Below are 23,391 nucleotides of genomic sequence, written 5' to 3' on the forward strand. Positions count from 1 at the left end.
CATAGTCCGCTCAAAGCCCTAATCTTGTCCACCCACATTTATGAGAAGTTCAGATTTGGTTTTGGATGTGTCTGATGTGGTGTCACGTAGTAGATGGAGCGTTAGTGATCATGTGAAGCAGTAGTGTTTTCTCTGCAGAAGATTTGATAGGGGATCAGGTTGAATCAGGTAGTCTTTGAGAGAATTTGTTTGGTAACGTGAGGAAACAAGCCCTCCAGGCTACAGTGCCCCCCTTATTTTCTCTCCTCATCAAATGATGGGCCCTAGTCTCAGCATATTGTCCTGATAGAAGAATTTCAGCTGACTGCTGTTCCAGTTTGTGTCTCTAAATTCATGCATTGAAATGGCTTTACAGTAAATGAGCATTATTACATTGTTCTTAAGAGGGGGGGGGGGCATTTCCCCCCAGTTTTCCCATTAGATCGCCGGCCCTCAAGGATCATCTTTTGAGGCTCAAAGAATTCAGAGTTTCTCAAAGTAAAACTGAATCGTACCAAATGAAACTAATCAAACAGAATCACGATGAAAACTTGAGATTTCATGAGTCGTTTCTGAAAGCTTAGAGCTCCGAGATTTCTGAGTACTGGGTCTTGAGGCCTCTTTAACATGGCTGTAGTAATGTGATTGAAAGCTGGCGGGTGGTGGTCTTGCTGTGTAAAACGATCTGTCAGGGTCACTCTGCTGACCTTTTGTGTGCATGTTCCCCTCCTTCTGTTAGCACCGACTTGAATGTCTCTCGCTCCCTTTCTTCCACAGGGCACCTTCCACAGTCAGCAGGCTCTGGATTATGGCTCTAGGTTAGTTGGAGGAGTTTCACCCGGCAAAGGGGGGAAAACCCACCTGGGCTTGCCAGTCTTCAACACAGTGAAGGAGGTAATGAGAATGAAAGAGCTGTGACAGCACACTGGTTGCTACATTTCGGGCGGAGTGTACACCACCTGTCAAACGTTTTGGGACATGCATGTCTTCTTTGCGATGACTTGTTAGAGGCTTAGCAGTAAAACAGCAGAACACTATCACACCTGTAAATATTTGTCTTTAAAGAAGTGGCACTGCTGTCTTGGGATCAGTGTCAGATATCGCCTGCTTTATCCACTTGATTTGATGTCGGTACTCATCAGCACTTTGAGCTGGTTAAAAGTTTGAACATGTCAGATTATCATTAAGACAGAACCTGCTTTTCATACCAAGGGAGACGCTTTGATGAACTAGCTGAGAGCTAAGAAAAATAGACTCAAAAGATTTAGCACACGGCTCTTTTATGCAAAAAAGTTTGCTCAAGAGTTCCCGCAGCTTGAGATGCACTCAAGCTTTAACCTAAATACATACTCCTCTCCTCCAGCACCAAAACAGCTTGAGATGCACTCAAGCTTTAACCTAAATACATACTCCTCTCCTCCAGCACCAAAACTGAAGCAGTTTTAAACTGCATTTTTTTACTCTTATTGTGCTGATAAGAGGAAGTCTTCTGTGTAACTGTGTTGCCTCTCTTTAATGACTAAATAAAGTTTACATAGATGACATTTCAGCATAACTATTATCTGTTTGAATAATGGCACAGAAACTAAGTTGCTCTGTCTGTCGTTATAAACTAGTTTAGCAATTGGGCCACATTTAACAAAAGTATTTAGCCATATGAGGGAGCTTTTGGCATTAGGAACCAAAGTTAAATAAAGCAGTCAGGAGCTTTATTTGAGCTGTGTCTTAGCACGCAGGCAGTACAGTAGATTAGGCTGTTAAGTTGAGCTTCGGCTCCACCCTCTGTTAAGTGATGGGAGTCAAGGCCCTCTCTTCTCCGTAAGCATGACCAGTGAAGGGCCAACATAAAGTGGAAGCGTTCAAAAGAAGTGAAGTCGTCTCCAAACCTTTCGCAGGAGATGTTACTAATCATTAGTAACAGCGTGGCTCACATTAATCCATGAATCGTCTCTAAACGTCTGAAGTTTTTCTCATGTTTAACTTCACTCTTCATTGCTGGGTTTCAGGCTAAAGAGGGCACAGGAGCGGACGCCAGTGTGATCTATGTGCCTCCTCCGTTTGCAGCAGCGGCCATCATAGAAGCCATCGATGCGGAGATTCCGCTGGCGGTGTGTATCACAGAAGGAATTCCCCAGCAGGACATGGTGCGTGTCAAACACAGGCTGCTCCGCCAGAACGTCACTCGCCTCATCGGACCCAACTGCCCTGGCGTCATTAATGTAAGATCTGCAGCTCTACTTGCTGGACAGATGACTGTAAAATGTTTAATTATTTAAAGAATTAAATGAAATAATATAATTAATTAATTGATTGATTGATTATTTGGATTATTTTTCCCTTTAAATTTAAAATATTCATTCACGTCTGCTGGTAACGGTTCTATCTATACAGTGTCCAGTTTTATGAATAAGTATCAAACAGTGTCAGGAACCATATGAGCAAGTCTGTTTGGGATTGATGCACAATTTAGTGAGTTTATCACATTTGCTACCAGCTAATTAACTATGGCTGAAAGATGAATTGTTTTTATGTCAAAATCCCAATTTAACATGCTGCATGTTTTTAACTTGTGGCCTACATGAGTAAAAAACATCTCCAGTTTTATGTGGGGAAATTTAACCTAATAGCTCAGAGTTTGTGAAATGCCTGTAGATTGGAAGTTGGAGCAATCAGATCCAACCAAACCTCCATGTGTTGCGACATCACAACCTTGTCTCTCACTGCATTCAGGGATCAAAACTCAAGCCAGAAAAGTTGGATATTCTGATCCCAAAAAAATATCAGGCCCGAACCTTAATTTATTTCTCACAGTTTAAATCACAGTAGCTCAGAAAAATCACTGTTGGATATTTTCTATGAAATTTCATTGGCCTGTTTATCTTAAAGACTTCAGATTGACTGCCATTCCTAGCGTAAAATTGAAGCTAAGGTTCATCTTTTGTAGCTTTTTGTGGTCTGTTTGGCATTTTTGTTTTTACATTTTTTGCATATCTTGCACATTTTGCATATTTTACATTTTTCTTGTTTTTTGCTTTTTCTTGTTTTTGGTTGAAGTTGTTTGGTTTAATGTACCAAAAGTGGTCAACATTCATTTTCACATGACCATTTTCCAAACTCTCTTTGTCCCTTATACTGACTATATTATACTGACTGTTTTGCTGCTGTGTCTTTAAAGACTGGTATATGCTGAATGATGTCTTTTCTGTGGCACATTCAAAAAGCTGAAACACTCCTTATAACTTCATTTTGAATGGGCAGGGCTAAAGTGTTGTAGGCTGAATAGGTGGGTACATCTAAATGAGTTGATTAGTGTTACATCAAAGAAAGGATGAATTCAAAACAGGCTGATTTGCAGCATAGTTAGCAAATATGGACCATATGTACTGAACACTGAACAGTACATTTTAACACTCGGGACTCGCCGATCATGCTAGCGTGATCACAGCATAAAAACGGTCGCGTTGAGCATTTCCGTCAATGGTGCTGGTTTGATTCTCTATGCTGGCATTTGTTTGGTATCAAAGGACCAAGGAAAAATGGATAGAATAGTACAAATTAGATATAAAAATCATATACGCATGTGTAAAAGCATGCAAAATGGGATGAGGCATTCATCTTAATGGCTTTGTTTTTTTTTTTTTGTTTTTTTTTTTGTCATATAAGGAATTGTTGTCATGTATTTATTTATTTTTTGTGTCCAATATGATACCAGGACTCACAAGGTTTAAAACTTTAACTATATTCACATATTAGTAGATTCCGGTGATATGAGCTCTTTAATTCAGTAATAACAGAAGGCCATGTGGTGCTTAGAGAAAGTGAGCAGTACTGGAAATCATGTTTAAAAACAATGCTGTACCCTCCAAAAGCAGAACTGGAGAAACTTCAGACACCAAACTTGTTTAGGTTGATCAGCTCAATTTGAGATAAGAGCTTAGTTGCGTTAATTCAGCATTTCACTGAACAATTCCTTTAACCGTTTGATCATTTATTAAGTTTTTCTTCTTCTAGTTTGACACTTTTACTGTGAGCTGTGATTAATCTTCTGTCATTTCATTTCCAGCCTGGCGAGTGCAAAATCGGGATCATGCCGGGACACATTCACAAGAAAGGGAGAATTGGTAAGGATTATATTCTGACCTTGCTCTCTATCTTATGCAAAGTGTTCCTTTAGTCCTAGCTGTAGGTGTTTGGCTTACACGACCCAAGGTGAGACATCACATATTTCTATAATAAGATTTTCTGAGGGTGTCTGGTATGAGCTTTGGTGTCTGTGGTGTTAAAGATAGAGAGGGAGAGTGGGTGACATCTGCTTCTGAGACATCAGAGCTCTTTTCCTGTCTCTTGTTGGAGTCTGCCCCACTGGTGGGGTTGATAAGTCACTGGACCTTGAACCCAGAGCGAGGCTGTGCAAAGTGTTCTGATGTCCCCGCATATTCCTGTTGCCTAGACAGAGCAGAGCAGATAACTCCACATCAGTGTGCAGCCGCGACGTCTACCAACGCCACCTCTCCATTTTAAACAGCACGGCTGGGCAGACTTTGAGCCCGAGCGGCTTTATATCTGTAAAGACTGTTCTAGGCGAGAGCGGATCAGAATGTTGGAACAGCTTTCAGTGTCTGCTGTGAGGACAGCAGTATTGAATCATTGTCCTATAAGGTCTCCGGGGGTCTCACTTGTTTTGATTTATGTTTGCTGTTCCATTTGATAAATTCTACTTGTAGTATTAATACTAACAGTATAATATTAATGTTGCTGTATTAGGGCCCTATGCTTCGGTTGGCTGATAGCCAGGTGATATTAAGGCTTATCTAAGGCCTTTTACAAACACTGCTGATAAAATGAAGTATTGATTGGCTATGTGGATTTATTGTGGATTACTGATGAAACTTTTTTTTTGATAAATGATTTGTTTTTATATAGTAAATTTGACTTGGTTTTCTATGGTAATATTAATTTATTGGACCCAGCTGATATTAAGGCTATGTGCATTTATAAATATTGGTGATAAATCACTGCTGATGAAACACCAATATTTATAAATTACTTGTTTTCATATAATACATCACACAGGGTTTATACAGTCGTATGCAAAAAATGTAGCATCCCCAGTCTAATGACATGTTTATAGTTACAAGAAACACATGTTCCGTGGCTATATGCATACATTGCTGCAAATATGCACTAATATTTGTTGGTGTAAATGTATATTTTTATAGAATAGTTATTTATATATTATAGGCCAATCATATATTGATTCACCAAAAAAATTAGTCAGTATTAATATACTATGACTTTAACAGTACCACCAAAAACTTTGAAGAACACCCGTGTTTATAGGTGATTTTAGTGCTGAACAATAAGCTCTGATATGAGGAGAACAAGGGTGTTTGTGAGGATTTTATGGCCTCATGCTTTCACAAATACAATAATGCAGGCTGAACTGGTAAACAAGAAAACTGAACACCATCACTGTTAAAATAAGACGTAAAACGCACCCAAACCTACATGTCTATGGTTATGAAAGTGCTCAAATGAAACCTGAATCTATGACTTATCCCAACCAAGCTGAACTGGTACTGCCTAATTTGAAAGCCATCCCAAACCTGCTCGCATGCACTGACAGAGATGGATAACAACCAAGGAGAAAGAGCTGTTGTGAGATTTCCACCAACTCAACACGTCCCTCTCATCATCCGTGGTGTGACTGTGACTGATGCACTCTGGACTTTCAGGTCCTTCTTATTCAGAGACACGTTCACCCACTTATCAAACTCTACAATTGTTCCAAACACTGCTAAAGACTACAGCTTTACTAAGGAGGGAGAAAATATGAGAGTGTGCACAAAGTTACTCAAAAGAAAATGAGCCCAATGTTGTGTACAACAAAAACAGCCCAAAAGCCTCTCCTAAAACTAAGCCTAAAACTCAATATTTTGTCTTTTGTCAGCACTGAGTCCTGTCAGACTTGGGTCCCGTAAGAGAGATATTGAAACCTACCTAGCCTGAGAATGTGATGTTACAAAAGAATAACTTTTGTTAAATAAAAAAAATAAAAGCAAATAATAGCAAAAGGAAACCTATAAATGACTGAGCCATGCCTCACAATACCCCTAATTGATTTGTAATTCACATTAATGTTATTATTTGATGGTTGTAATCTGCTTCTTCATATTTCTTTAATCCAGGCATCGTCTCAAGATCAGGAACCCTAACATATGAAGCTGTGCACCAAACTACACAAGTGGGCCTGGGCCAGTCACTCTGCATCGGTATTCAAGTCTTGCTCCTCCACTGGGACCTGTACTGTCACTTGGCATGCTGCACACACTTTCTTTTGTTCTTTTGAAGTCAGTTCCCTTTGCTTTCAGGCATCGGCGGAGATCCGTTCAATGGCACCAACTTCATCGACTGCCTGGAGGTGTTCCTGCAGGACCCTAAAACAGAGGGCATCATTCTGATAGGAGAGATTGGAGGCAACGCAGAGGAGAATGCAGCGGACTACCTTAAGGAGCACAATTCTGTAAGTCAATTTATTATTAATGAGTGATCACTAAATAACCAAGCAGCCAATATCTGAGCATGGAAATTTGGAAACGTACAGTCTAAGGCTGTTCTGATGGGCAGTTTGACTTCAAAACATGTGACACACTCAAGTATGTTGCAAGTGTCTATTTACTCACTTTACCTTTGGACAGCACTTTCATGTGTTGAAGCAAAGTTCAGTCACATCTAAAACCACAAGTCCCATGTGGGCATGCACGCTATGGGTACAGATATGAGTAAAGTATCATGTAAAAAACATATTAGTGGGTTAGTAGTGATGCAGATTAGACTGCATTATTTTCACCAAAATAATTTACTTTTGTTGGATAACTTGAATACATGGATCTGAGAAGAACACAGAAACTCGTATGGAACTGTGACTGGTCACAGAACGCATTAAAAAAACTGATTGGTTTGCATCTCGCAGCCTCCTGGAACATCTGTAATGCCAATATCCAAAAGGCCAGTATCACAACAAAGATATTGTGCAGTCCTTAAATTGTACTTTCATTTAATAAGTGTTATAAATCTTTCAGTGCTGTGAGTTATTCAGTAATTTCTGTGTAGCAAGGCCTTTACAGTGACTATTCATGTGCTTGAGACCTAAATTTCATCCATACAGTAATGTTGTATTAATAATAATAAAGGTTGTTATCGAAATAACAGCACAACCGCGGACTACATGCAAACATGTAACTTAAAAGCCACTCAATAAACCAACCTGAAAGTGTTTATCTGGATTTGCACACTAGTATGTGAACCGCTGCCCCTTCTTTTGATGTCTGAAAACACCTATTTGATTTTCTGAATCTCAGTTGCATCTTTCTGATGCAGTTTTTATTCTCCACTCATGCTGCTCCATCTTCCTAGAGGCTGAAGCTCTTAGCTGAGCTGTTGCTGAGGGGAAAGAGGGTCCAGGTAGTCAGGCTGGTATTGCAGTTGGGTTTTAGGAGTTTTAGGGGGAAAACTGCAAATTTGTCTGTGTCTGTGAGCAGATCAGAGCACTGCCTCAGGCGGCAGGCTCTATTTTTGATCTTGGGTTCCGGTGGAGGAAACCTGTGGGATTTGATCTTTGCATGAGGGTTGCTCTTTGTCCGGTTTCTTTCACGGCTCCACGGCCCCCAAAGCCTCACTTCTGTATCATCGGCAATCTCACGTGATCAACTGTTCTGAAAAGAAGTTGTGAAAAATGATTTGTTGTTAAAAGCTCAATGTTAAAATTCTCTTGCTCTGAATGTTGCATTATTTAAACATGCTCAGAGTTCTGCTTCCTGCAGACTGTTGTTGCCACCCAGTCATCTCTAGTCAGTGAACAGGGGAGTGATCAAGGTTTTAAGGTGCTAAAAACACTTTAACGTCCAGGCAGTGGGTTTTACTGCTGCTGACTACACAGCACACACTCGTTTACTTTCAGAAATGAGTTCAACAGAGAGCAGCTAGCTAGGAGTGTGGAGCAGTAGGAGACGTATTTGGAATCTATCTGCAGTTACAACCAAAACAATCCCCTCCAAACTAATGGTGGCTAATTAAATGCTTGCTGGTCTGTGTTCTGTAACAACATATGCAATAACAGTGTAACTACTGGTGACGTCTTTGTTACAGAAGGATTACAGTGGAATAGCTTGTGCGCATGAACATGTATCAGTGTCAATTTTGTACTCAGGTAATTACGCAACTGTGTGTAATATAAACATGTTACAGTAATTTGCATTGAAACTCCAGAAGAAATCATTACTTTTTTTAATTACTGCCCGTTTAGTAGAGACATTTAATATAAAGGGGGAACCGTCCGGGTCCTTGGGGAAATGCATGCTTTCATAAAAGTGATGTTGAGCTAAGTGTCTAACCTTCGACTGCTACTATATCATTGTTTAGCTCAAGGATGCATATGTGATGTATCTCAATAGGCTGATGCATTGAAACTGCGTTATACAGGAAGCAAGTATGTGTTAAACAAACTGACACCCATGAATGCTCATTTTCTCACCAGGCGCCAGGCAGTCAGTGATGATTTAGCCTGAGATAACTGCTCATAATGGAAAGTGAGGAGGAGTTTTCAGCAAAATAGAGAGATCAGTGCTTGTAGATAAAGAATACGTTATTCCAGGCTCTGCTTTTTTCAGTGATGGGTGGATCAAGTCCAGCTTGGCTGTGGAACTGAGCAGCTACAAGCACTATTAAATGCTGCCTCACCAGGTGTCTGAGGCTATTTGGTTTGCTAGAAGAGTTTTGGCTCATATTTGTAATGCCCTCGCCCATTCCTGGAAATGAAACATGTTTAAAGCTATGGTTTTGCCAGGAAATCAAAGGTAAAGATTTATTAAAGCATGTAAAGTGCCTTTTTCTGCTATATCAAGTGGCCTGCTTCCACAAGAGTTATGCAAAACAGGTGCTCTTACAAAAGGGTGTATTTGCAGGTGCTTGAGGGGCTCGTGTCAAAAGATTCTGCCATTTACATCTTTTTGGTCCAATTTCTATTGAGAAAAGGCTTTTGTGGGTGTAGGAAAGTGCCTTGTTTCATTCTCCATGTCCTTAAGAACAACTCTGAGCCTATCACTCAAAAGCCAAGAGGGAATTGATTCAGCCGGTAATATTCTTCACAATTTTCAGATGCAATTACTGAACCCTTTCTGCCAGAGACACCTTAATTGTCCTTATTACAAGAAAAAAAAAGTGTGTGTGTGTGTGTGTGTGTGTGTGTGTGTGTGTGTGTGTGTGTGTGCACGTCTCCATTCTCCATTTTTGTTGTTTTTCACTTTTTGACATAAATTGAAAATGTTTGTTTCTCTTTACATTGTGTTTTAGTTTCATGATGAATGGACCAAAAGCATGACTTTCAAAAAAGTTTGGTTTCATTCACCTACATTAAAATTAAACTTTTTCTCCTTCTCCTGTAAAGTTCTCGTTTTGGAGACACCAGGTTTTGTTTCAACACTGCATATATATATATATATATATAATGCGCTGCGGTGACTCACTCTACCCTTTTGTACTGACATCTCATTACCTCATTAACTTAATGAGGCTGTTCTTGGTGGCCACTTCATAGATGGCCTCGGCTAGAAATAATGTGGAGGATTTGAAGAGCAATTGCTGGTAACATTACACGTATTGGATTGAGCTCAGGAAGATATTTCTGCCAGCTGTGACGTATCCTTGTTAATGTTAAGCACAATTGATTGTGCCCTGTGAACATAGCAGCTGCAGAAGTTGTTCTCGAAATGGAGCGATGAGATTAAAGAGGTTGTCCAATGAAATATGGGGAAGGCACGTAGTTCTGTGTCTCCTTTTTAAGTCTCACTAAGACGGTCCAATCAGAAATCATTAATAATAATAATGGTATGAATACATTTAAATATAAATAATGGCAGCTATTGCAACTGATCTGCACTTGAAGGTTATATTTGGGACCTTTATTTTAGAAAAGACAGCTGAATAGGAAAATGCTGTCATGAAGGCTATTTTAAAGAGGAATTCTACTAATTTGTTTTTCATTTCTGCATAATTAAATAAGTTTGAAAAGCTCTGTTCTATAGAAACTTACTGGATCAGAATTTTTCACAGGGCTGGTGAAACCAGACGTCTGAAGAGTTTAAAGGCTCTAAAAGCTGCATCACAGTAAGCTGATTACTGTTTGATGTTTTTTTTTCCCTAGTATCTGTGTGTTTCTATTTGAAATTTGTAGGTTCACTGGTGGTTTTGATAGTACATAAAATATCTTTTTGTGTTATGGCTGTATTCGACACTTTGACCCCTGGTTGCTGTAACCACCTCTCTTAAGAAAAGCTGCCAGTAAGTTTCAATACAATGCATTATTTCACATCACATCCCTCTGGATGACCATTTGCATCTCAAAAGTGATTTAATTGTTTTGAAAAATCAGTCAAATTTCTCTTTGAGGAGCTTACATTTTCAGTAAGTGATAGTCAAAAGTATGATTTTTACCCTGATATATAGAAGAAAGAGTCTTGACATAAATGATAAAGCAGTCAATGTTAAACTATTAAAGCTGAAAACTAATTTTCTAGTCAGAATTATTCCTAGACCCCCACCCAGTGTACCATGCATAGTCAATACATTTTTAGACCATTTTCCAGCCTCTCTTTACCCCTTACAGTTAGTTTTGTTTGTTACTGTTCATTCAACACTAAGACACATGACTTCTGTTCTGATTGGCTGATCTGTATTGTACCTCATTCACAAAGCAGGCGGTGCCTGAAACACTGCTTATAACTTCAGTGAAAAATGGGTGGAGCTAAGCTGCTATGTACTGAATAGGTAGATACATGTCCATGTTAGAGCCTATAGTGCAATAATATTGTATTTTATTGTGTTTTTTATTGGTGTAAATGGAAAGCAGGTAGTTAATAGAAACATAAACTTTCTGCATAGCCCCACCTCCAGTGCTGTGCTGTATATTATTTAAGACTGAATTCTGCTGATTTGTAGTTACTGATCCTGTGATTTTTACCATTTGAGAACATTTTTTGCAATTCAGCATTGACAGTCATATCAGTCTAAACCAATCAGTCGTTGCTGAAATAGAACTCACTTGGAGTTAAATCTGTCAAAATGTATTCAATTTCAAAAAAGGTGCTTTTTTTAAAAATGGTAGATGTTCAAATTTATAGCCAACAAGCAGCCACTTAATGAGTTATCTGTACCAACATGTGAGGTCAGTAGTCAGCTATTGCGAGGTTCTGGTAAAACATGGGTCAAAACAAGGCGGGAGGTTGAGGAGGAGAGTAAAGAGGGCCACAATGGCACTTACTGTGTACAAAGTGGGCCCTAACTGCTGGTCTAAATCATATCTACTAAAAACTATATCAGCCGGTATTATTAGTTATCAGAACTTTCAGCCCCTTACATTTTTTTTTGGCCTTAGTAAATCTGCTGTTTTTTGTGACCTCACAGAAAATGAATACTTCAGAAGGTGCTATTTTTTTGATGATAAATTTTAAGACTTTAACATTGATCATTAGCTGTGTCAAACTCTCATGTCAAAACAGTGACACATTAATTTTTCTGTGATATGGACCCTTTACGTTTTAGACGGATGTGGCTGGATTGTTGTGCCTTCCTCTCTCTGTGTCCTCTCAGTTTGTTGTGCGGTTTGGATATGTAATTTTCCTTCTCATTGGGAGGTTTTGATAGATCTCATCTCATAACTGTGTGGATCTATGCTGTCTGTGCTTTGAGGGACTCAGTGGGCGCCGTTCACCCTGCAGTATTATTATTGACGGCTCTCTCGCTGCGGGCCTTCTTTAATCCTCCACCTTCATGCCCCCAGGTGAGCACAACTCCCAGCACCCCCAGCACGCCGTACGTGTTAAACCTCTTGTAATTCATTTTCCAAACAGGTTGCTCAAGATTCACTTGAGTGGAATGACTTAAAGAAAGCTTGTTGCTTAAAAAGGAGGAAGAAAAAGTATTTTGTTCAGTCGCTCCCTCAACACTTAACGCATGGGCCCCCGTAATTGCTTCTAAAGTAGCTATCTTAATCTTCCCCAGATAAAAGCTACAGCTGACTGACTGTGTGCGAGTGGTTCGAACAGGCAGGGACCATCCTCTGGGCAAAGAGAAGGAGGAGAACACCTCTACTCCGTGTTTCATAATTAAAGTAATTCAGCTGTGCCGCTAACAATAAGAACAAAGGCTGGAATTATAATGCTAATTTAGCTCCCTTTTATGCGCCAAGAAGCCACAGGAGGAGGTGGGGTTGGGAATTAATTGGCTAATTAAGCTCCGACCTGTTTAGGTTGAGTTGTCAGGCAGTTGGAAGCGTGTTTCTCAGGGCAGAAGTTAGCACGTGTTCAAGCGTCAAATTTAACAGTACTGTGTCCTGCAGTACGTGAAATGTATCTTTTGTGAGGGCTTTTGTTTTGTTTTTTTTATTTTATTTTTATTATCAGTTTATTGAGAGGAGCTAGATGAGGGGGTTCAGGCATTTGATAAAGGATGCCCCATGGCCGCCTCCCGGTGGGGGTTTACCAGGCATGGATGAGCTGGAGGAAGTTGCGGGGGAAAGGGTCACCCTGTCTGGCTTAAGCAGTTAAAGATGAATGAATATTATTGGGTTTTTTTTTTTTTTTTTTTTTTTTTTATTTACTTAAAAAGATTAACGCAAGTGCATTTTCAGAGTTTTTAAGTCAGTTGTCTCCCATGGTGAGTCTTAGTAAGAGTAAGCAACATGGCAAAAATATAGCAGCAATATTCATAGCGCCTAACAAGTATCACAGCATTTCCGTCTTTCTGACTTACAGACTTTCTCCATTTGATCTAAATGTTTTGATACGATCAGTTTAGTACTGAAGGTAACCCTGCCGTGCAAAAGTCAGAGACCACCTTTCATTTCTTTAACCAGTTAAAACGTCCGTCGTGTACATAGGTATTCATTTTTCAGCGTCATGGACAAAGATATTTAACTAATTATTATATCAGATGTTTGTGTTTTTGTGTTTCCTCTCTTTGACATTTTATTTATTTATTTATTTATTTTTTTTTATTTATTATGTTTATTTGCCTTATCACAGCTTTTCAAAGAATTCTGCGGGGATATTTTTCTTTTAATATTTAATATTTTCTTTTTTCTTTTTTAATCAGGTTTATAACTCTTGACTCTCCTCTTCCTTATGCAAGTGTATATCTGATCTTCTTAGAAACAAATGTTTCTTAAAAAAAACTTAACCATTTTGATTGGAAGTGAAATGAGGGTTGGTCTCTGACTTGACTTTTCACAATGCTTTATAATGATAATCACATTAACGATAATCATGTTGTCATAGTCAGTTTCGTCATGAGAGGTATGAGGGCCAGATTTGCCTCTGTTGTGTGTAAATTTCACGATAAACTTCCCAAAACGACATGAAAAGATCTGTTCCATTGACATCAAGGTCTGGTTCCATTGACTTACATTAAAAGTGCAGTATGTTTTTCTTTCTCATGTAAAGTTAGTATCTTGGAGATGAGCTTTTGATCCCATAGCAGCGATTTTGCTTCTTTCACAACATTTGAGACACAGTAAGTGCATGTAATCCCAAATGTGATACTTTCTTTGATTTTATTTTCACGCTCACATTCTCGTTTTTCCACTAGGAAGCCTTTAACAAGATTCCTTAAGCAAATTTGAAAAGCCGTAGCAGAAATGTAAACAGATGAATCCATCGCCATCTGTTTCTCGCTGTAAGATGGAGTAGTAGGAGAATTTAAAACTGGCATCAAGCGAAATTACTGTGCCAAAGGCTGACTTATGTAAATGATCTGTATTCTGATTGGCTGTCTTGGGTTCTGCCGCATTCAAAAGCAGTCCGTACTTAAACGCTCCTTATAACTTCAGCGCCAGTGGGCGGAGCTTATCTATAGGCTCGTTTTTTGTAGTTTTTTGCGACATCACAAAAACTGTTCTCTTCATCGTCCATGCAGTTACTGAATCACTCTTATTTCAACAGAAAGGAAGTTCTCCATGATAAAGACATTCCAGGTCAGTTTAAAGAGCATAATTCTAGTCATGGACTAATTTACTTAGTCTGTTAATTAGTAAAGTGGATTCGTCTTTGTAGTTTTCATTCCATGCCTAGATTTAAATCTGCCCTGGAATCCAGCCATTAGGCTATTAAGCACCCAAAGCAGCCTTTACCACACATTAGAGGTTATCTAGAGCCAGTCTGTCTCTAAACATTTGTTCTGTCATTATCGCAGAAGCCTAGAATCTGCATGCAGCGTTAGCGTCTCATCTGGCAGCTGAGACGTTCTTATCCAGCGGTGCCTCAGCCAGAGCAGCGATAAGGCCTGAACGCATGTCTGGCTCCGCCGTCTTCACGCTGTTATTTTTGAGAGTAAAATATTGGCTGTTACAGGCGAGAGGTAGAGGAGGAAAAAATGGATGTTCTCAACTGCCAAACATGATGATCCATCAGCAGCGCAAGGACAAGCCAGCAGCTAATCATCTCGTACATGACTAATTACCTCGCAGCCCAAATGGGATCGTACTGGGTGACGGGCCTGAGCTGCTAACAGCTAGCGCTCACCCACGCCCGCTGTTAAACAGTCCACCTTGCCCTACTTTATTTTTACACTGCTGCAGGCGTCGAGCAGAGCCAGGGTTCTTTTTCCACACGGACCTGTGAATGGGATGTGATGAGGTTTAGAAGAGCGGAGTGGTGATTTTTTTCCTCTTTTAATAATCTGTCAGGGTTTCGCTAACAATGCGGTTAGATGCGTGAAACTCTTGTTTTCTCTGTATTTTAATCATTAATACTTTCTGCTTCAAGGGCCTCCTGCAGTATTCAGAGAATAATTCACTCGACAGTCCTTCCAGTTGTTTCCAGTGAATGAAAGCTATTAGCGTTTGCTAAACCCGGTGCTTCCGTTCATCGTTAGCCACTGAATATTGAAATTTTAAAATATTCTTTTGATGCTAATCTTTTGCTCAGGTTGCTTACGATGAATGAAAGCTGCTGGCAGTTATGCTAACTCTGAGCCATTAGCTTTCATTCATCGTCAGCCACTGAATATTGAAATACCGAGATGCTTTAACATTAATGCTGCTTTTCTCAAGAATGGAAAGTAGTAGTGATCATACGATTATGCTAACTCAGTTCCTTTAGCCATCATTAATGGTTAGACACTGAATATTGAAAAGCTCAAATGTTCTTTTATTTCTGATCGTTTGCTCAATTGGTTAAAGATATATTTAATTAGTCGGCGGTCTTATGGCAGTCTCAGCCTTATGCTGATTCTGTGCCTATAGCCTTCACTCATCACTAGACACTGAATATTAAAATACTTCATTTGCTAATTTGCTTTAATGCAAATTTTCTAATGCTAAGTTTCACAGAATGAAAGCTGCCAGCGATCCTTAGCATTGTGCTAACTCGTTTCCTTTAGCTTGCATTCATTGTCAGCCACTGAATACCGAGATGCTTATTTCGCACTCATCTATTGCTGAACCTTATAACAAGTGAATGCTACTAACGATCATTAGCATTACGCTAACTTTTTTTACTTTAGCCTACATTTATTGTTAGCTTGTTTAGATCGTTTAAGTGCTGAAATGTGTTGTTTTTTTTTTAATGCTGAGCCTTTGCTCAGTTTGCCTTAAATGAATGAAGGCTTCTAGCAGCCGTCAGCATGAAACTATCTTTGTGCATTAAGCTTTTATTCAGCGGTAGCTGCCAAAGTATTAAAACTACTGAAATGATTTCACGTTCTTCAATTTTGTAAACCATGAACGGGCCTTTGTTCCTAGTTAAAGCCATTATGCCTTCTTATGTTTTACTGAAGAAACTGTCATTTTCTGACTCTTCTGTGTTCAGGGTACCAAGGCAAAGCCCGTGGTTTCGTTCATTGCTGGACTCACAGCGCCCCCTGGCAGGAGGATGGGTCATGCAGGTGCCATCATCGCTGGGGGTAAGGGCGGAGCCAAAGAGAAGATCGCTGCCCTACAGTCCGCTGGAGTGGTTGTCAGCATGTCCCCCGCGCAGCTGGGAAGCACCATGTTCAAGGTAAGATTATTTGGATGTGACCGTGGGGGAGTTTGGGCCAGTCTAATCGACCTAAACCTCTTCCTTGTTTGGGATTGGGTTTTCTGGATGTTTCTTCAAGCTCAGGAATCCTTGAGAGGAAGAAATACTAACAGTTGTCTTTCTGCCCAAACTTTCAACTTCAAAGAAAGCATCACGTACTTCATCACAACATCACATCACAAACCAAAATGCCTCAACCCACACTGATCTATTTAGGGGCATGTAGACAGACACACCATTAGCATATTGGATTGACAAATTCGTAAACACGAGGCAACGATCTGAGACAGTTGAACAACATTTCCAAACTGACATTTATCATAATAAATATAATTGTGGTAATCTTTGCCGAGTGTTATTCAGCTCCAGGTGTTCGAAAACAGCAAATCCTGCACATTGCTTGAGTGATGAGAGAGGGGTTATCCTCAATATTGACTGATCAGATATTTTGTCATGGCTCAGCACAAAAGGTGACATTTATCAACTTGAATGCCCAGTTTAAAAATGCGAAACACATTTGGCAGGTTAGAGGAACACATTTCAGCCATACTGTTCGTAGATAACAATGAAAAGCAGCATGCTTGAGAGAGTCTAGAAAGGAGAACGCCTCCTTAAGTAATCTTAAATAGACTTCAGGGCTTACATTTACATTTACAGCATTTAGCAGATGCTCTTATCCAGAGCGACTTACAAGAAGTGCTTTGTCTGTCTAGAGAAAGTATCTTTGCTAATTACCAATAGCTTAGAGAAAAGACAGTCCTGAGCTCAGATACTGCTAGAAACAAGAAGTCACTGTAGATACAGAGAGAAAAAGGAGCAGAGTTTAACACAGAACTCTGCCAGTCAGTGCAATTCAAGGGCTTCAGGGTGTCGCTGGTCAAAGTGTTTCATGATTTGGCCACTAAAAATGCAGAGCCTGTGGCCTGAGTGACCATTTGTCTTGGAGACCTGGAGACCCCCTCCCTTTAAACAAGCCTGAGCATCAGAACTAACCAGAGAGAACTGTGACGACCGCAGTAGATAATGAGTTCGTTTACGTGTACTTAATGATCTGATAACAGCAGGAAACCTGATGTTGTCCGTAATCCAATCAACGCATTTACATGCACTGGAGTAATCAGATAATGGGGAAACTCCAGGTCTACATGAGTCAGGCAGTAATAAGATTTCTGCTTTGCAACCGGCCAATAAACTCAGACCTTATTAGATTAATTAATTAGATTAAGTGACCCTTATTAGTCCCACAACGGGGAAATTTCACCTCCGCAATCTAACCCACCCATGCAGTGAACACGCACACTAGGGGGCAGTGAACACACTTGCCCGGAGCAGTTGGGGGTTAGGTGCCTTGCTCAAGGACACCTCAGTCACATCCTGTCGGCTCAGGGAATCGAACTGGCGACCTTTCGGGCGCAAGGCTGGTTCCCTAACCTCCAGCCCACAACTGCCCCTGTATGCTATGTTTTTTGTTTGTTTGTTTGTTTTTATAACCATCCAGCCACTTTAAATGAAAAAAAACATGCATGATCTAGAAGATGAAGAATGTTTAAATCCTTAATTTAGTCAAGTTTGAAGTTTGAATCAGTGTCGCTCTAAAAGTCTTTTGCAGCCATCTGATAGCAGCGCTGCCTGCTTATTTCCGGTACCATGGCCTGTTTTCGCACATGTCCAGGCTGAGAAATCCGAATGGAAGCTGAGTAAGAGTTCACATGCACTCAGTGTGGCAGTGTGGTGACTGTGGTGGTCCCTACTGCTGAGCTGCTCCACGTGTTGTCACAGATGCTCTTCTGTTGGCTTATGTCAGGCCATGAAGTACAGCGTTAAATAAGCCGTGGTTAAATTGACAGGTTGTCACTGCACTAGCTAAACACTAACTAATAAGCTGAACTAGACTGGATGATGTCAGAGCGGACCATATCAAGGGGCTCCACCACAACGGCAACGTTCTGATTATCGTGAAGTTTTCAATAAATCTTATTCGTTTCAGAGCAAAACCTGAAAACAGCCGTGTATTTACCATAAACATGTTTCAGCTGGTATTTTGGCCACAAGATTTATTGGCTAGGTCTAGTGCAGTTTATAATTGTCTACCCCTGGATTCTGACACTGTTTGACTTACTTAATGAATAACCTTTCTAAAGCCTGATCTCTGGCTGCCCATTTTTATGCAGAAGTGTCATACAGAAATTCTGTTTGAGATCACTTGACAGCTGAACTAGGCAAATATGCAATGCTAATTAGTGCGGTATCAACTTCCTCTACTTGGTAGCTACGTTAGACTTGAAGCTCCAGAGTAAAACCAAGGAAGCAAACCTTGAAGAAAGGAGAAAAGAGAAGAATATGTAGATTTTTCACTCAATGATTTCTTTAATTGCACCAGGTTACATATGAAACCTGAAGTCAACCATTATTACTGAACTTTACTTTTTAAATTACCTGTGTGAGTCTCACAAAGCGGAAACTCTAACGACACGACCGAATTGTACAAAGCCTGCAATTTCACATACCCAGCCAAGGCCCGAGATGAAGTGCTTTTTAAGCAGGCGGAAGCAGGCAGTTTTTACCTCTATGATATGCGATTGAGCCTGCTGAGAAAATGAATAAAGCTCCGTTTATATTGGCGAGTTAGCAGCTCGGCCTCTTTATTTCAATTTATCACAGCCAGCCACTTTTAACAAGATGTATAAAAAGTGAAAGCGCATATTACACCCATTCATCATTTTATTCTTTCATTACGAGCGTCTGTAAATGCTTCTTCCTCTGTACCGATAGTTTCTTTTCTCTCTCTCTCTCTCCCTCTCTCTCTCGGTGGCATCTAATTTGTAATCATTGCAAGTAATGATGAAAAACACTCTTGCTGGTTGTTAATTTAGCAGCCCTTTGTGTTCATACATCTCTTTTAATCTCATTGGCCGGTTTAATCTCGGTAGCCCACACAGCGGCACAAACACACAGGAGCAACAGAAAATGTTCAGAATCGCGTTTCCTTCGTTTCATCTCTGTTATCTTTGCTTTACTCTTATTTCCTACAGTGTGTTCTTCCAGTATATTGGCCCACACGTTTCTTTTTTATCCTCTCCTTCTCTCTTTTCCCCCCTTTCATCCCCTAGCAACCGAGCTCACTGTACTGGCGCGTTGACGAGATGAGTGTTTCTAACTGGAGGGCGAAAACCCACTGAGAGAAACACTTCAGACACGCAGCACTTGAAGGAACCTGACCTGATACGATTGTCTCTCTTATGCGTCCGATATATCGTCGCAGTTCAGAGAAAAACATGATTTCTACATTTTTGTCGATATTTTGTTTTGCACATCATTTCAACACAACGGTTGTGTAAAAAATTTCATGATGCGTGGCCCAATAGAAATGCTCTAAAATCACTTGGAACAAAGTCTTTTACATTGACTTGCATTGAAAGGTAAGAGGGTTTTTGCCTTTTCCTGTAAAGTTAATATTTTGGGGATGTTTGTTTTTCAGTGGACAGTGATATACAGAAGTGTGCAAATCAGAAATCGCCCTTCATTTATTTAATTTCCATTCAAAGCAGCTATAAAGTACAAATTATTCATTTTTCTAGGGATGAATTTCGAGATAAAGTATCTGATAATCCACTTGCATAAGCAAGAAGACGGTCAAATAAGTTACAGTAAATAAAAAGAAAGATAAAGAAAACAGACTTTCCAAAATTGGAGTTCAGAAAATGATTAAAATATAGAGGAGGAGGGAGGAGAAAATCAGACTCCCTCTTGCTTCAGATCCGAGAACATCCACAGGTGTTTCTGTCCATCCTTCCACTGTGAGAAGACACTCAGCACGACTCTGAAAGGGTGTGTAGCTGTCGAGACTGAGAAAAAAAATAAATAAAAAAGAAAACGACAACAATGGACTGACCACACCAGCGTCCAGACCTCAGAAAATCTAATCAGATTCTAAGACTGAACACTGGGTATGTGGAAAAACATCCCTGCAGATTTGACTGGAAAATCTCCTAAAATAACAAGCTGTAATAAAAGTAAAAAGTGGATACTAAAAAAAATTAATATATATATATTTTGTTGTTGAAACTCCTACGTAGTATTCCGTTCACTGTGTTCTGACAAACAGTCACTTTCTACTTCAACTCGAAATGAAACAAAGAGTGGTCTCTGACTTCTGCACATGCTTATGTCTGACGAGTAGCTGCCATACTTCCACTGCAAACCACAGCAAAGGCGAGCAACACAAACGTCCCTCTGCACCAAAGCCTCATAGTCCTGGCTGTTCTTCTATTAGCCACTAGGTGGCAGTAGAACCCCTAATATGATTTCAGAACCTGTACATCTTCTCCGCACACTCCATTCCTGATAAATGGCATTTGCATAAGGGAATTCTCTCTGAAATGCACAATTCTGCCGTACCCAGTTGGGGAAAATGTGTTTTCAGAATGCGCCTCGGATCGCCCCGCAGCTGTTACTCTTAGTAAATTGACTATGTAAATAACTGCACTGCAGCGTAATGGTCTGGAGCCATCTTTGTGTGACTTCACTCGTGCTTGGGAATATATTTTATAAATGACTGGTGTTTCCTGCACTTTTCCACGTCTCGCTCACCAGTGCGAGTTGCACACTGGAAGTGCCGGCTCTTTGTGAGCGAGCAGTGTCAATGTATGTCGCACTGTGTTTAATGAATATTTGCTCATATAGCAAAGCTGCTCGGCAGCGTCTTACGCTCTTTGATGCCGCGCTGCCTTTGGAAACACTTTCATCGTGTCCCACATCACTTCTTACTCCGCAAAGGCTGTAATAATCCTCCACTTGTGGGCTCTGGAAATCTTTAAGCAGTACTTGTGAAAAATCAATCTTGCATAGTCGTCTTCTTACCCTGAATGCAGTCGATAAGCCACTTCCCATGAAGTTTTGCTCTGTAGCTAGGTGGCTAACATACCTTTACCATTCTTACACCATTCAACATTGTACGCTTGCCTCAAACCACATGGAATAGTCAAGTAATATCATAATAGACTTGTTTATGTGGTCTCTGACAGTGTATGATGTACTGTTACCTGAAGAAAGGGACTTAAGATCAGTCAATAATGGGCAATGGCTGATCTCGCTTCTCATTGCTTTAGCTTTACAGTGTTATGACTTGGCTAATAGAAATAGTTCTAAAACCAGTGCCTCAGAATAAAACTTTATGAATACAGTGTAAAACTTGGAGAGCTGCCTCTAATTGGAAATCCAGTCTGTCCTGCTTGGGCGAGGCTAAAGCGCTCTCTTCTTCAGCACATGGATCGTTATTCGTCGGTTTCGTATCGGAGTGATTAGCATTGGCAGATTGTTCGTGTTCGAGTTTATTGTGCTCCCCGCACTGTATTCCGCATTTGCACAGCCAGCCGGTGCGATAAACCCTCGTACAAATTAATTACAAGGACAGACACAGATAATCTGTATTGGGAGTTTGTGTTCCAGTTTAACTGGGTCGAGTTTCGTCTTCAGTTTTAGCTAATGAGCTAAAGCTACAGCAGCTAGCCGTTACTGGACGCTACCGAGAGCTCATTGTGGTCTGTCAGGTGAACGACATGCCAGTTCGTTAGTTTATCAGAGAAATATGTTTTCACGGATTCTGGACTTCAGCTAACATCAGCTAGAGTAAGACCGATAATGGTAAAGGCTAAAGTTAACATAGAGTTAACGTTGGCGCTAACGACGTGTCCGTGGCCCCGGGCTCCTATCGAGGCACTTGTATTTGGCAGTATGGCCAAGTGTAGTATTATACCCCGACCCATACGTGCGAGTGACTTCGCCCTGCTTTACTGTGCTGATCAAACGTTAAATTGCCGTTTGACTGAGTTGGTATTTTCCTCCATCGTCCCAGGATCATGACAAGTGCCCGAAAAGTGATCTCCGTGTTTGAATACTGGCTCCTTGAGTGGTTAACAGAGTAGCCAAGCACCTGAGCACATTCCTAATCTGTTTAGAGGAAATTTGTTTTAAATGCATTGCGTGTAATTCCAGTCCCATGCAAAAGTTTGGGTACTCTTAAATGAATAACATATCTTGTTGTTTTGTAAGTGAAAACAAATTTAAATATGACCCTTTTCTGCCCGTTTTAGTGCAGTTTTTATTTATTTGAAGTTGAACATATAAAAAAAATGAAATGTATATTTGCACTGGCCATCATTTGTTTTCATTTTTCCACGATGTGGTAAAGTCATCAAATAAACGGTAGTTGTGCATTAAGACGTGCAGAAATGTCTTCTCTGTAGAGGATGTGTGCTTATTTTCACTTTAACAAAACGTGAGAAGCTTCATTTAAACTTGCTTACCGCCGTTGTTGGAAGGAAACCTTGTAACCAAAATGGTAGCTTTACAGGAGAAGGGTCAGTGGAACCAGACTTTTTCCATGTCATTTTGTGCCGTTTCTTTTAGTCCATTCATCCTGAAATTTATGTACAATGTACAACAAGCATTTTCAAATGATGTCAAACACTGAAAAACGACGAAAATGGAGATACAAGGTGTATGTCCTTTGAAACCACTTGAGCAAGTCTGTTTTTAGATTACTTAACAACTTGAAGCAGCTGTAATGATTTAGATGTGCAGTTACCACAATACCAGCTTTTAGAGGCTATAAGCTTCCATTACTTAGCTGCACTATCCTAGCAGCTCCAGTGCAAAACAAACTTGGTACACCGGACATGTATTGGATGATTGACTACATTTGCTTTAATGTGTTTCTAGATCTGAAAGTAGCTGACGGCTTTCTTTTATCTTCTACAGGAGTTCGAGAAGAGGAGGATGCTGTAAGGCAAACAAGGGCGCCCCATCTTAAGGGCGGCCCACTCCCCCTTCCTGCCGGCTCTGCCACAACGCACAGTGTATTTTCAGACGTGCTTTCAAGTCCGTTTCTGTTCCGCGCCCTCACCAGAAGAAATCAATAGATCTCTCTATTGTCACTCGTAACCTTCTTTTTACACGTGTACAGCTCAGTCAGATATCCGGTGAGTCTTATTATCCTGCTGCAGATAAAATAATGGTAATCTCACGGGTGAGTCTAGAGTCAACACAGTGTACCAGTGACACACCAGCGCTGTTAACATCTCTTGTGTTCCATCCAGTGTGGAAATATGTCTGAAATATAATTCTCTTGCCTCTCTCCTGTTGTGTGTCTCGTTCCTTTGCTTGTGTGTCAGCTCGTCAAATGCCTTATTCCGTCCAAGTTGTCTCTTATTATGCCTTTGTCACTTCTGATGAAGATATTTTCCCTGCTAGGCGGAATTACAAGTTTGAACCGAACTGCTTTGCGGTGACTCACTGTCAGGTTTGATAAATCTTCCCTGCTGTTGTATGAAGAATTCATTTT

General features: G+C 40.3%; 1 protein-coding gene across 1 annotated transcript in view; it reads left to right on the forward strand.

Annotated features, from left to right (window-relative positions):
* Positions 1-23,184, forward strand: part of suclg1 (succinate-CoA ligase GDP/ADP-forming subunit alph) — a 30,006-nt gene extending 6,822 nt beyond the window's left edge. The window contains exons 3-9 of the mRNA XM_017709466.2: positions 757-873; positions 1,986-2,198; positions 4,043-4,100; positions 6,168-6,251; positions 6,351-6,502; positions 15,840-16,028; positions 22,809-23,184. Of these exons, the coding sequence (XP_017564955.1) occupies positions 757-873; positions 1,986-2,198; positions 4,043-4,100; positions 6,168-6,251; positions 6,351-6,502; positions 15,840-16,028; positions 22,809-22,835 (840 nt within the window). The 3' untranslated portion in view covers positions 22,836-23,184. The remainder of the gene's footprint in view (positions 1-756; positions 874-1,985; positions 2,199-4,042; positions 4,101-6,167; positions 6,252-6,350; positions 6,503-15,839; positions 16,029-22,808) is intronic.
* The last annotated feature ends 207 nt before the right edge of the window (positions 23,185-23,391 follow it).

The sequence above is a fragment of the Pygocentrus nattereri genome, chromosome 22 (genome assembly GCF_015220715.1).
Source record: "Pygocentrus nattereri isolate fPygNat1 chromosome 22, fPygNat1.pri, whole genome shotgun sequence".
Classification (NCBI taxonomy): Eukaryota; Metazoa; Chordata; class Actinopteri; order Characiformes; family Serrasalmidae; genus Pygocentrus; species Pygocentrus nattereri.